The sequence below is a fragment of the Lagenorhynchus albirostris genome, chromosome 16 (genome assembly GCF_949774975.1).
Source record: "Lagenorhynchus albirostris chromosome 16, mLagAlb1.1, whole genome shotgun sequence".
Taxonomy (NCBI): Eukaryota; Metazoa; Chordata; class Mammalia; order Artiodactyla; family Delphinidae; genus Lagenorhynchus; species Lagenorhynchus albirostris.
Window position 1 is genome coordinate 52,685,001 of NC_083110.1, and position 13,670 is coordinate 52,698,670.

General features: G+C 43.1%; 1 protein-coding gene across 2 annotated transcripts in view; it reads left to right on the plus strand.

Moving 5' to 3' along the window:
- Positions 1-13,670, plus strand: part of ENTPD1 (ectonucleoside triphosphate diphosphohydrolase 1) — an 85,545-nt gene that overhangs the window by 68,505 nt on the left and 3,370 nt on the right. For both annotated transcript variants that reach the window (XM_060125380.1, XM_060125381.1), the window contains exons 3-9: positions 2,106-2,223; positions 4,855-5,005; positions 6,990-7,149; positions 7,829-8,068; positions 9,316-9,582; positions 9,994-10,110; positions 11,918-12,055. In XM_060125380.1, coding sequence (XP_059981363.1) covers positions 2,106-2,223; positions 4,855-5,005; positions 6,990-7,149; positions 7,829-8,068; positions 9,316-9,582; positions 9,994-10,110; positions 11,918-12,055 — 1,191 coding nt within the window. The remainder of the gene's footprint in view (positions 1-2,105; positions 2,224-4,854; positions 5,006-6,989; positions 7,150-7,828; positions 8,069-9,315; positions 9,583-9,993; positions 10,111-11,917; positions 12,056-13,670) is intronic.

The following is a 13,670-nucleotide window of genomic DNA, read 5'->3' on the forward strand; positions in this document are numbered from 1 at the left end:
CCGAATGTTCAAACAGAGAATTTTCAGACAATCAAGCTTTATCTTTCCCTAAAGGCAGCAAGTGATGCCGAATTTTCCTTCTGCAATTCATTTGGAAGACAAAGAACATTTGTTCCAGTTCAACAGGTTAGCACTCCAGGCTGCCATATACAGCAGGAAATGCCCTCAATTCCTGTGTCAATGCTCTACCCGCCCTTCTCAAGCACTTGCCAAATGAAATGTAGTAAAAGTTTTCCTTTCTCAACCACCTCACTGTGTAAGGCCTTAGAGAAACAGGCTGATAGGAGCAAGGCTGGTTCCTTTGCTCTGCTGGAAGAGTATCTTTCATGTCAACATAGTAGACAGAATAGAACATCCTGATTCCAGATAAAGGCTTCTTGCTGCTGCTGCCTCGCTATCTTTTATCATATACTTCTGTGGTTAGAACATCTTCTGACAGGAAGAATTCAGGAATCCTGTTAGGGAACAGCAGGATTTTCTGCCGTGTAACGCCTGAGGCTTTTGCTCCACCCTGAGAGGTTTCCCACAGGTTCAAAGGCCCCAGACCTCAGTTAGACCCCTGTCTGCTCACAAAGGTCACCGCCCAAGCCCGTTCTTGGTTTGATCTCACTGCAAGCCTAGCTGCTGAGGAGTCTGTGCAGCTTCCTTCCTCGCTGCTCATCTGAGCTGTGGCCCTCACAGTGCGATCTGCCACTTGATAATGCTTAAGTCAGCAGTTGTTTTACATCTATCCCCTCATATTGTCTTATCACCTGGGAAGAACCTAAAAACTCCAGGGAGAAAAGAAGACAAGAATTAGAATTCAACTCCCTGGACCACTGCGGATAGCTAAACGTAGAGCTTGTTGAGCTGTCAAGTTTTCTTCCATTTCACCCCAGGGAGTATCACTGTGCTGCTGTGTGAGCATCCTTGACCTTGCATAACATCTGCAGTATTCTCCGCCTCCTTCTGCACAGTGGGGCTTCCCTGTGGTAATCAGCGTTATGCCCCCGTAAAGAAAAGGGCCCACATGCTTGCTTCGGGCAAAGTGATTAGGTGACAGAGCCTGGATTTGGATCAGAGTCAGACCCAAGACCTTGTGCTCCTTATACAGAGGAACAGAGGAGCAAGGTCCAGACTATAGTTTTCAAATTGGTGCCCCACTTAAAGGCCTGACTCTGATCGAAAACCAGGCTCCGTCACCTAATCACTTTGTATCTTGACTAAATTACTTAACCTCTTTGTACTTTAGTTTCTCATCTGTATAGCGGGGATGAAAACAGTATGTACCTTATAGTACTGGTCTAGCAGTTAAGTCAGATAATTCTTATAAAATACTCCTCACAACACTAGGCTGGTGCACGTCATGCCCTCATGAAATGTGATGTGGTGACTTTGTTCTTCTCCTTTCTCTTCTGACCACCTAGTTCTTTCTCATATTGTCTTTTTACTTTTCCTCTTCCACCTTCTTTCTTACTTTATTCTTCCATTCATTGCCTTCTATGCTTAAGAGCCAAAAGCATGAAGTTAAAGTACAATTTAAAATTTATTGAATACAACTTATAGTTATATTTGTAATTAAAAACAAGCACACTTAGTATTTTCCATGTCTCTTTTCCAGAGTACAGGCCACATACCAGGCCAGTTAAATCACAAATCTGGGGGTCAGACATGGGCATCAGTAGCCTTTGAAGCTCTTCAGATGATTCTAATATGATTCCAATGTGCATACAGGTTTGGGAACTGTTAGATTGATGGCGTTCTACTCCCTCTATATTATCTCGGCTACTTCAGTGTATGGTTCTGAATCTTGCCTCCAATTTAGAATCACCTGAGAAGCTTCTAATAATACGGGTGCTTGGGCCCTACCTTGGCTAAGGCCTGGATATTTCTAATGTGCAACCAGCACTGAGAGCCATAGTTCTAGAGGGATTGGTGTCCTGGTAGATCTTATGATCAGCACGACTCCAGGCACTCACTCCCCCCCAACCTACCCCCACTATGAATTAAAATACTTTCTCCTCTGTGTTTTTGAAAACCCATGTCTTTGTCTCCTTTCTGTTGCAAGCTGAATACAGAGAAGAATGATGTAATGCTGATAAGTTCTTGGTTTGTTTTGCCCTCAGTTTGGGATTGTGCTGGATGCGGGCTCTTCTCACACGAATTTGTACATCTACAAGTGGCCAGCAGAAAAGGAGAATGACACAGGGGTGGTGACTCAGATAGAAGAGTGCAAGGTAAAAGGTAAGATGAAGAAAAAGGGACCGGGAGACAGTGGGCATGAGAGGCATGTGGGAAGTGAAACAAACACACGAGAAAAAGGGAAGTCAAGTGAGAACGCAGCGGAGCTGCTATTGTTGCTATTTTATAAATAATTGCTACTTTATTATCATTATGAAAACGGTACTGAAATCAGTCCTTAATGATGAAGCCCTTGAAAGATAAACTTCCAAATAATTGGGTAATAGTAACTCCCATCAACAGAACAATTCTATGTGCCATGTACCTGGTACTGAAAATGTGTTACTTCATCCTCACAGTCTCCCTTTGAGGAATGTATTATTATTCCCATTTTTTAAAAATGAGGGCACTGAGGTTGAAAGAGGTTATGGCACTTGTTTAAGGTTACTTGAGCTAGTTAGTAAGTGATGGAACTGGGGCTCGAACTGAAATCTGCCCAAACTTAACTAAACCCTTATCAGTCATATGATTAGCAAATATTTTCTCCTATTCACTAGGTTGTCTTTTTGTTTTGTCAGTGGTTTCCTTTGCTGTGCAAAGATCTGCCCAACTTTAAACCCATGTGTTAGCCAGTGGTTCTCAAATTTGAACCTGCATCAGAACCACCTGGAGGGTGTGTTAAAGCACAGGTGCTCGCTCCCGCCCCCAAGTTTCTGGTTCAGTAGGTCTGGGATGAGGACTGAGAATTTGCACTTCTAACAAGTGCCCAGGTGATGTTGAGGCTGGTGGATCCAGAGCCTTGCTGCTCTTAATCTTTGTCCTCTAATCTATGGCTTGGAAGGGATTTTCAAAAGCCTTTAGCTTCTGTATAGGCAGGCAAATCATAGACCCTTAGGGCTGCAAAAAGTACCTTGTGGATCACTGAAGTCTTGTTTTATAGAAAAGGAAGCAAAAACCTGAAAGACTAGTGACTGGCAAGGAGGAACAGAACCAGGACAAGAATCTGGGCCTCCAAGTCTCACTGCAGGCTTCCTGCTACTCTGAGTCACCACACAGCGTATTGAGTCTTTTCCTAGTTACTTTCCTTTTAAGGTCACAAGACCAGTTAGAGTTGTGGACAGCAAGCAGCTCTTCCCGCTCCCTCCTGCCCAACACTCCCGCCCGTGCCCTCACCTTTCTGACCTTCATCTCTCTTGGCCTTTTTAGCCAGGGACTCACTGTTTAGTTTTGGTCAGACAGGTAACCTAGGCCCCAGAATATAATTGACTTTTAGTTTGGTGGCCTGTGGTGTCCACTAATTTTCATAGTTTATCAAGAAAGCTGTAGATAGGATACGTTTCCAAGAGAGCAAGTCGTTCTACCCAGTAGCCTGATGTCCTCAGAATCTGGCCCCATCAGTTCTGAGGTAGTACTTCAAACATTTCTTAAAACCCAAATCCCTCGTTTTATTGACTTCTATTTAATAATTCACTGCCTTCCATTTCTTCTTCCACGTGTTGTTGTGGTGTTAACCTAGCAGCTGTCTCCTGAGACACATATCCCCATGCGTGTTTGGCCTAATAAATGCAGTAATTTTCCCTTCTCAAAAGATAGCTTCCCTGGTGGCACAGTGGTTGGGATCTGTGAGCCGTGGCTGGGCCTGTGAGCCATGGCCGCTGAGCCTGCGCGTCCGGAGCCTGTGCTCCGCAACGGGAGAGGCCACAACAGTGAGAGGCCCGCGTACCGCAAAAAAAAAAAAAAAAAAAAAAAATAGAGTTCTCTAATCAAATATTTAAATAGAAAGGTGAGTTGAAAGCTACCGGTTATGGAAGGCCAGGCTTTTTGAGTCAAAACACTTAGCTGATAACTTGGGCTGATTTTCTCATTACAGTTAAGTAAACAGGCTATTTAAAATTTGGTGAACGAGATATGGATCAGATATCTGGTTACTTAATGTTAAAGCAAATCCTCACTATAAAGCACTGAAAATGTAGATGTTTAGCTTAAAGTGAGCCAAAATTGTTAACTGTTAAATAACTTCAAAAAGCGTAAAGCATCTTGGCTCTCTAATCCTCTCCACAGCAGCAGTTAAAACAGCTCTAAAACTGGACAGTTTTACTAGGCAGACAGGGTATCAGAGTAGAAAAGCTGCTGAGGAGACATGGGTTCTATGCCTGTTTCTTCTAACAAAGGAAGAAACATTGCTGCAGAAATTTTAGTGTTAGTTAGTAGCTGTTCCTGTCTTTTCAGTAAAAGCCCATGTGCCTGGTACATATTTTAATTTTTGTTCCGTTATCTTTTGCTTTTCCCATCTTCTAGGAATTAGTGTTGTTAATTACAACTTTGTGGAAGAAGCATCATAAAACAGCTATATAGAGTAGTTATCTATAAGATCCCCATTTAAGTCTGAGAGAGCCTGGTTTTAGGAAGGCTATGCATGCAATTAAATGTGAAAATTGCGCCATCCAGTGGCAAGATTACTGAACAGCAGACAGACCCGGTTTGAGGTCTGAAAATAAATCCTACTGAGGCTAGATTCAGTGAGTTACCCTCTAAGTACAAAAACTTAACAGATATCACAAAAAGAAATTGTCTCCTTGCATTTTCTCAGAAAACATCAGTATTTTCTCTAATAATGTGAAGATATGTCCTTTACTTTTAAAAACAATTTTCATCTGCTTCTACTTTCTACTTTTTTTCATCTGCTTTCTCTAGGTCCTGGAATCTCAGAATTTGCTCAGAAATTAAGTGAAATAGACATTTATCTGACTGCATGCATGGAAAGAGCCAGGAAAGTGATTCCAGCATCCCAGCACACAGAGACACCTGTTTACTTGGGAGCCACGGCAGGCATGCGGTTGCTCAGGTATAGCAGCCTGTAGGGACTGAGAGCTGCAGGGAGATAGGTTTGGCAGTTGCTAGAGCCTCTGAGTTATGGGCGAACGCCACACTTCTCTAACACCCCAATTCTAGACATGCTAAATGTCCACACCTAGGAAAGAAAATCTCAGTAAATGGGTAAAATTCCCAAACTCTTAGCTTGCATAATGATGGGAGTTTAAGTAGGTAAAAAAAAAAAAAAAAAGGCCTCTTACTCATCTCCCCACAGGGAATTCAAGGGAGTGATGGCACAAAAAGAGGAAGATTGAGCCTTTATACTCTGGGATTTGGGGCTACAGATTTAGCACCACATCTGGGAGGAGGAAGGCCAGAGGAGACTCGCAGACATCCAGAGACACAAACCATCACAATTAGCACATCTTTACTGGTCACCACTTAGTATCTGTGGGCATTATTTGTTCATTTGTTTGTTCATTCATTCATTCAGTTTGTATTGACTGCCTGCTCTGTCCCAGGACATGGAAGTAGGTGACTCATCTTCCAAGATCAGGGTTTTGATACAGGGCGACCAATTCTTTGATAGAAGAGTGCTCAGAGCTGCTATGGGAGCATACTTGTCCCTGCCAAGAATGGGAGGAGGAGGTCAAGAAGACTCACCAGAGGAGGGGATACATGAGCCAAATCATGAAGGACTTGTGGGGGGAGGGGGAAGGGCATTACAGGCAGAGCAGACATCATGCGTTCCATAACCTATGTTTATTTGGCACCTGTTATGTGTCAGGCATAAGTCTCTGCTTTCCTGGATCTTGTGTTCTAATAGATGCACAAAGGAGTGATATGTGAGAGATCAGGGCATGTTCAGAGGACTATAGATAGTTCTGCATAGATAGAACGTAGGGTACATAGAGTTAATACTAATAATGACAGTGGTAATGGTAGCAGCTTGTATTTGTTGGGCCCTTACTATGTTCTTAGCACTGTGCTTTAATTTAAATCACTGTAACTCTATGAAGTAACAGGTATTATTAACTATTATTAATCAGATTAAGGAAGCTGTGGTGTACAGATGTTAAGTAACTCACCAAAGGTCACATACCTGGCAAGTGGTAGAGCCAGGATTCTGAGTGGGATTCTGTGAAGGCAAGATTCGGATCACAAAGTGCCTTGTGGGCCATGCTAGGGAGTTTGAAGTTTATCTGGGAAACAATGGGAAGCCATTAAAGGATGTTACACAACTGGTGCCAGTGGTAGAGAGGTGGATTGGAGGAGAGGAGAACTAGGGACAAGGAGGCCAGTTGATAGGGTAAGGAAGCCATTCAAATGAGAGATTACTGGGGTCTAATGCCAGTTGGAAGGCAGCATTTTCTGACCCAGAGACTCTCAGTATTATATTGCCTAGATCTTGGAAGCAATTGTATTCCATCTTCATTGTGACAACCCTGGAAGATTTCTTCTTTAGATCTCAAGGTCTCAGACCCAAAAACCAAGGCAGAATATGAGAAAGATTTTTTACCCCACTCCGGCACCAACTGAGGTTGGGTATCTGTCCCAGGACGTTTTCCACTTGGTGTCTGCTAGAGCCCTAATTAAAAACTTCAAGCAGAGCCTTGAGGCTACGTAAGCAGCTTGAAGCCACCGGCAATGGCTAATGTAGCACACATCAGCTCTAGGCTTGGTGATCAAACAATATCCAGCTACCACCACCACAGCAATTAAAATTACTCTGATAATTTCTTGGAGCCAGGGAACAACAATGAAAATGGTATTTTAAGAGGACCAACCTACGTAGGGATTGGAAGGATCTGGATTTGGAGAAGAGGGGCCAAAAGAGTAGTTATGCTCCTCCCCAAAGGAGGGCTTCTCAGACAGCCATGTGTGGGCAGCTCCATCCTTCTGTTTATTGCAGTGAGCTTATGCTTCACTTCCTAGGGGAACTGGCTGGAAGCTCTGGCTGCAATGGGTAGTCATAGTTATTCAAACAAAACCAGTAACCTCAGCTCTTTGTGCAGGATGGAAAATGAACGGTTGGCAGACAAGATCCTGGCTGCGGTGGCAAAGAGCATCAGCAGCTACCCCTTTGACTTCCAGGGTGCCAGAATCATCACTGGCCAAGAGGAAGGTGCCTATGGCTGGATTACTATCAACTATCTGCTGGGCAGATTCACTCAGGTGATTGTCTCACAGCATCCGTGGAGGTGGCTCCCTGTGGGTCAATGCCATTGATATCTCAGGCAGTACTTGGATCACTAGACAGAATGAATGATGGATAAATGAACAAATTAATTTACCCTCACATTTGCAGGGGTCACCAGAGGTATAATTCTCTCACAAGAACTCTCACTATTGGAGAATAAGGAAGCCATATACAGAGATACAGAAAAAAAAATTTTTTAATCTATCATTAAAAATAAAAATAGCTAACATTTGCGTAGTGCCATGTGTCTTGTGCTATGCAAAGCACTTTTCATGTACTGTTTGACTTAATCTTCAGAATAACCATATGAGGTGTTCTCTCATTTTAGAGCCTCAAATCGAGGCCTAGAGGAGGCAATTATTCTGCCCAAGGTCACATGGCTAATAAGCCAATGAGTAGGGATTTGAACTTGGGTCTTTCTGGCCCCAGATCTTGTGTCTGTAAACTGTTCCTATGTTGCCGCAGTCTGAGCTATGTCTTTGAAGCCCCTGTTTTCTTGCTGTTGATCTGATGCAGACTCAGGAACCTCTGGTGAGCTTTGTTTCACCCTTATCCTCCTGCTCCTTTGCCTTAGGAAGTCCCTGAGTCCAAGAAATAGCATGAAAAGGGGGATGTCCAGATCCTTCTACCACTGGTGTCGGTACTGTCTTTCAGAAATTGAGTTGGTTTAACCTGAAACCAAGTGAAGGCGATACTCAGGAAACCTATGGAGCTTTAGACCTTGGGGGAGCCTCTACACAAATCACTTTTGTGCCTCGAAACGAAACGACTGAGTCTTCTAACAACACTCTGCACTTTCGCCTCTATGGCAAGAACTACGGTGTATACACACACAGCTTCTTGTGCTATGGGAAGGATCAAGCCCTCTTGCAGAAACTGTCCAAGGACCTTCAGGCGAGTGTAACTGAATCCAGACCACCCTCCCCACAACTGGGCCACCAGCCCCCCGCGTCGTTTTCTCTTTCTATTTCAGTAACTGATCTGAAGTTGGTTACTGTACTTTCCAAACCTTTTCAGGCAGGATATCTAACTACATCTGGTCAACCCCTGTGAATTGTCCCATCCAGACACCACCTCCTGTGTTTGTTTACTGCACTGTCTCCAAGGACATGACTCAAATCCTTTCTTTGGAAATAATTTCTCACCCCTGTGGGGCTGACAATGAAAAGTACATGCTACAGTAGTGTGTGTATGTGTGTGTGCGTGTGCGCGTGCACACAGTTTTTAAGCTCTTTCCCGCTTTTCAATCTCCATTTCCTACGAACTGCAGAAAACAAGGCTATTAGAAACAACCTGGAGAGGAGGAGAAAAAAAAACTTCAGAGAAAATGCAGAGTTTATTGATCAACACTTCAAATCTTGTCCCTAGACACTTTTTGCGTTTTGAAGGCAAGAAAAGTTAAACATACTCAAAATCATGCAAGTACCAGCACATCCTGACAAACACAGAGCAAGGATGTCAAATCCAGCTGTTCCCTGTCTCTACTGAAAGGACAACCAGTTCTCTGCTTTCCTCCAAAGCTCGCTCTCTGGTTCTCAGAAACACTATCAATAAGATGACTGCCATGGGAGGAGGGGCTGCTGAGAGACGCCTAGTGAGCCCTAAGTTTCCACTAAGCCTCTCATCCACAGCAGCCCCTTTACTTCTCGTGAACATACTGGGTTGTGGGTTGAAAATCATCTTGATACTCCTGCCTTAAGTGATCTGAGGCACTTCCAGCTCTTGAAGCTTTTGCTTTTCGGCTTGGAGGTAGGGCCAGGGATATAGGCAGACCCCCAGAGAACTACCCTAGACTCGGAATTTTGAGAACCTTGAGAGTTTTCCTTGTGGATCTGCTTCTGACCTATGCGATTAGTACTAAGCGCTAGGGGCCATTCCAAACTAATGGAATTTCTGGGCCCAGCTTCAACGATACTAGCTTTCTGTGAATAGCAAAAGTTCATTTACATCTGATGCCACTTCTGGTGCCTGTTATACAAATATGACTGTTACCCAAGGGTAAAAAAGGCAGCGCAGGGGCATATTGATGCCAGTGCTGAGTGCCTGGCTGTTTCTCAATTGCTACACATTGTTGAAGTCAGACTGGTGCTTTTGTACTCAAGCATTTGCACATGATGCCTTCAAGTGATTTTTCTATTCAGGCTACAAATGGAACCATCCGTGACCCATGCTTTCACTCTGGATACCGGAGGAAAATGAACATGAGTGACCTTTATGAGGCTCCCTGCACCAGGAGATTTGAGGCAACTTTTCCATTTCTTCCATTCCCTGAAGTTGAAATCCGTGGCACTGGAAACTATCAACAATGCCGGCAAAGCATCCTTCAACTCTTTAACACCAGTTACTGCCCTTACTCCAGCTGTTCCTTCAATGGGATTTTCTTGCCACCCCTCCAAGGGAATTTTGGGGTAAGTTTGTGACATGATGATATATTTGTTACAATGGTTTTTGGTTGCAAATTACAGAACATATGCCTACAAAGGAGAGGCCACAACAGTGAGAGGCCCGCGTACCGCAAAAAAAAAAAAGGTGGGAGTTTTGTAACTTTTCCTCTTATCTTCTTTTTTCCCCATCTTTCTTTCTCCCTGACTCTCCCATTAAAATTATCGAGAAAATTAGCTACCAGATGGCTCAGAAATGCATGTCAGCAGCAAAGTGACCCCCTTCCAGGAAGGAAGCAGCTGTTGGGGATGGAATATCACCTGATCCATAATTTACTCATCAGAGATTTCCAGGCACTTTCATTAGGCCTTCTGGAGAGTGAATCAGTGTCCCTCTGTGTTGGACATTGCACCAAACTCAGCATTTTTCTCTTGTAGGCATTTTCAGCTTTTTACTATGTGATGGAGTTTTTAAACCTTACATCAGAGGAACAGTCAACTCATAAAAAGATGATTAGCACGTTGGAAAAGTTCTGCTCTCGGCCTTGGGAAGAGGTAAGTGACTAGAAACAGCATCTCTTACCATTGCTCTCTGCCCTTGACAGCATGGAGGATGTGAGTCTGCTCTTCAAGTCATGCTAATGTGACCAAGATCCAGCACTCATGTTAGAGAAGCCTAGATGGTACACTCAATTAAGAGTAAGTTCACTGGCATTCCTTGATAACTTGGCATACAATGGCTTAAACAAAAAAGGTCTTATTGTTTTCACCTAATTCGAAGTCCGGAAGTAGTCAGTTGCTGGCATGGAGTGGGCAGCTTGACTATCTCAGCCATTCTTCAGTTGTTGTTAGGCCTGTTTCCTCATGGAAGCAAGGTGTAGCTTCAGGGATCACAGCCGTGTTCGAGGTCAGAAGAAGGATAGCGCCAGATACATCTGTTCCTTTTTATAGGAAAGCAAAAGCTATCCCAGAAGCTCCTAGGAGTCTTTTCTCTTACATCTCATTGGCCAGGACTGGCTGGGAAAGCAGGATGCAGGATTTTATGACTGGCTTAGAGCCCTAGATCCATCATGAGCTACTTCCTGGAGCTGAGCACATTGTCGCCCACTCCTTCCCCCAACTCCCAGGGAAGACAGGCAGTTCACAGAATCTGCCACAGACACCATTGTGGTAAGACCCTTTTGTCATCAGACAGGTCCAAGGTATCTCCTACTTATTCATAAATCTGAAGCCCAAAATTGTTCTTGTCTGAGGCACTGAGTCATTCAAGATCCAGTGCTACCTGATGAAAGTTTCCAGGGACGTGAGAGAAGGATATGGAGTCTACTCTGATTTAGAAAAACAGATCACCTAGGAGTGGCTCAAAACAGCAGCTGTTTTAAGTTGACAAAAGTGACTTAAAATGAGTGATTTTAAGAGAGATTGCAAAAGTGACCAGTGCTTTCATTCTGAAGATATGCAATTAATTAAAAATGAAGGCTGTTCTTGTGGGCACTGACAACAGAGGAAGGAAGGTTGTGCAAGAGCCTGGACACCTGAAATTTTCTCTAAGTATTTTGTCTGAGTTAGAACATGAAGGAAGGGTATTCAGGGCTTTTGGAAAGAGCAGCTCAAATATGCCTAAGCACTTTACAAAACAGGGGAGGCTTTTTGCAGCTAGTGGTGATCTGTGGAGAAAGACGAGCATCTCGGGTTCTTGAACAAAATGCTTCCTAAACTGGGTTCCAGAGCAGTGTTTGTCAAATGTTACTATGTATGTGATCATATGGGGGTCATATTAAACAGCATATTCTGCACTGGCAGATCAGGGGTGAGGATTAACAAGTTCTCAGGGGATGCTGCTGCTGCTAGTCCAGAGACCTAACTGAGGGGCAAGGCTTGTTATGAAACTGTTTCTTCAAGATACTTATAGAGGCTCTAAACCAAAGACTTTGGTCAAGAGCATACAGAAAACTCTGGTTAAACAAAGATTAATAGATTTCTTTCATGCAAGATTTTTCACAGTTTTTAATATGCTAATGTGATTGTGAAACTCAAGTTTCACAAGGGATGGCAAACTATAGTAAAATTCAGTGTTGTTGAACCTCTCAGACCACAGAAACTACTTTTTTCCTAGAACACTTATCAATGTCTCATAGAACCCTGTGGAGGAAACGATTGCTTAACAGACCCTAAACTGTGAACCCCTGCACTCACTGAAGGAGTGCAGCACCACTCCCAAAGCTCTCTGCAGGGGCCAACTCTCAGGCCCATGTGAGCTGGGGCTTTTTCCTCTCTTGATCAGCTCTAATAGCGAACATGAGGGCTATGGAGAAGTGCCTGTTGTTGTCCAAGTATGATGTTTTCTTCACTTCACTTCCAGCTGCAGATGTACTTTGGTGAAGTGAAGGAGAAGTACCTGAGTGAATACTGCTTTTCTGGCACCTACATCCTCGCTCTTCTTCTGAATGGCTATCATTTTACAGCTGAGTCCTGGAAGGATATTCACTTCATGGGCAAGGTTTGTTAGGTTGTGGGGAGGTTGGGTGGTAGTGACTGAAGCAGCTTTGGGCTTAAAAGAGGTAGGAGTCAACCTGATTTAATTTTGGCCTGATGTCCTGTCCTACCACTTCACCTCTAACCCAAGATGGCATCTCCTGATAATGTTGACCAGCCAGTTGTGGATATCCTGTCTAAGGAGGGCTACTTGCATTCTCAGCCTCGCCTTTCTGCTCACAGAACAGTGACTAACCCCTTATAAAACAAAAAATGAGATAGTAAAGTAATGTAACAGTGTTTCAACAGCCACAGTGATTCTGCGTGCTGACTTCAGCATCCATCCTAAAGGCCCCTTCGTGAATCCAGAGGGATGATCATGGTTTGTCACAAGGGGTTAAGGCCTTGTTGGTTGTAGCTTCAAGACTCACCAATCTGAAAGCTCGCTGTGAAGAATGAGATGAGTGGCTGTGAATGGGGGCCTTTGCTTAGAAGCCAGGCTTAGCGTGAGCCTTAAAGACGCAAGCCCATAGCTTTGCATTACCATAGCATTACCTCCAGGCATAGAGCAACATTTACATCGGCAGCGAGACTCACGGGCACACTCATGCTTGATGAAAAATATCAAGAGCAGTGTTTCTCTACCTTTTAAACCCATATCCACTAATGGCAAAAACAATTTACCCCTTTATTAAATATGGTGACTTCAAGCAAAACAAAGCATTGAGGCAGCAGAGGGCTGTAGTAGCCTTAAAGATACTAGTTTCATCACACTCTTATCAATATTGACTTTGCTAATTAAAATCTTTTCCTTGTTTTAACATCCCAGTCTTCCTTCCATTCCATCACAGTTTGTCCGTTTGAGAGATATGTCTATGTCAAATTTACCTAGTGATTTATATTCTTTGAATTCCAATCTATGATCCATTATTTCTAAACCTTAAGTGATAACTCCTCTAACTCTGGAGGCTTCCTTGACACAGGCAGTCAGATATGGTTCCATTCCCCATAAAGGGACATGGGCCTTTTTACAAATTATTAATTCCCAGTACTGGTAAAGGTTTAGGGGAGAGGAGCATTCCACATGGTATTGGTTGGAATGTAAACTGGCATAACCATTGGGAAGACTGTTTTGGCAACATGAGCTAGGAGCCTTAAAACATGTACATCATTTTGTCCAGTTGCTCCATTTCTAGGATTTATAAATAATTGAACAAAGTGAGTAAAAATGAACATATAAGGCAGTTCATGTCAGTGATGATGTTGCAGAAATCCCTTAAGAGACATGGGATGATGTTTACAAGGAATTGTTAAGTGAATAATTCTACATACAATTTAATTCCATTTTTTATGTGAAAAACATGCACAGAGAGGACTGGTAGGATATGTCACAAAATGATAATAGCAGCAACTTCTGAATGATGAAGTTGAGGTGGTTTTTATTTTCTTTTTTAGTATTATCTGTACTTCATGATTTTCCTACCATGACCACATACAACTCATGTAATAGAAACATTTCCACAATTCTTTGTTATTCATAGACTACCTGTATTTCAATACATTTTGAGGTGACTTGAAAATATTCCTAGGAAGATGGCAGGGTTGGAAAATGTTTTTTTATTTAAGAATAATCCTTTCTC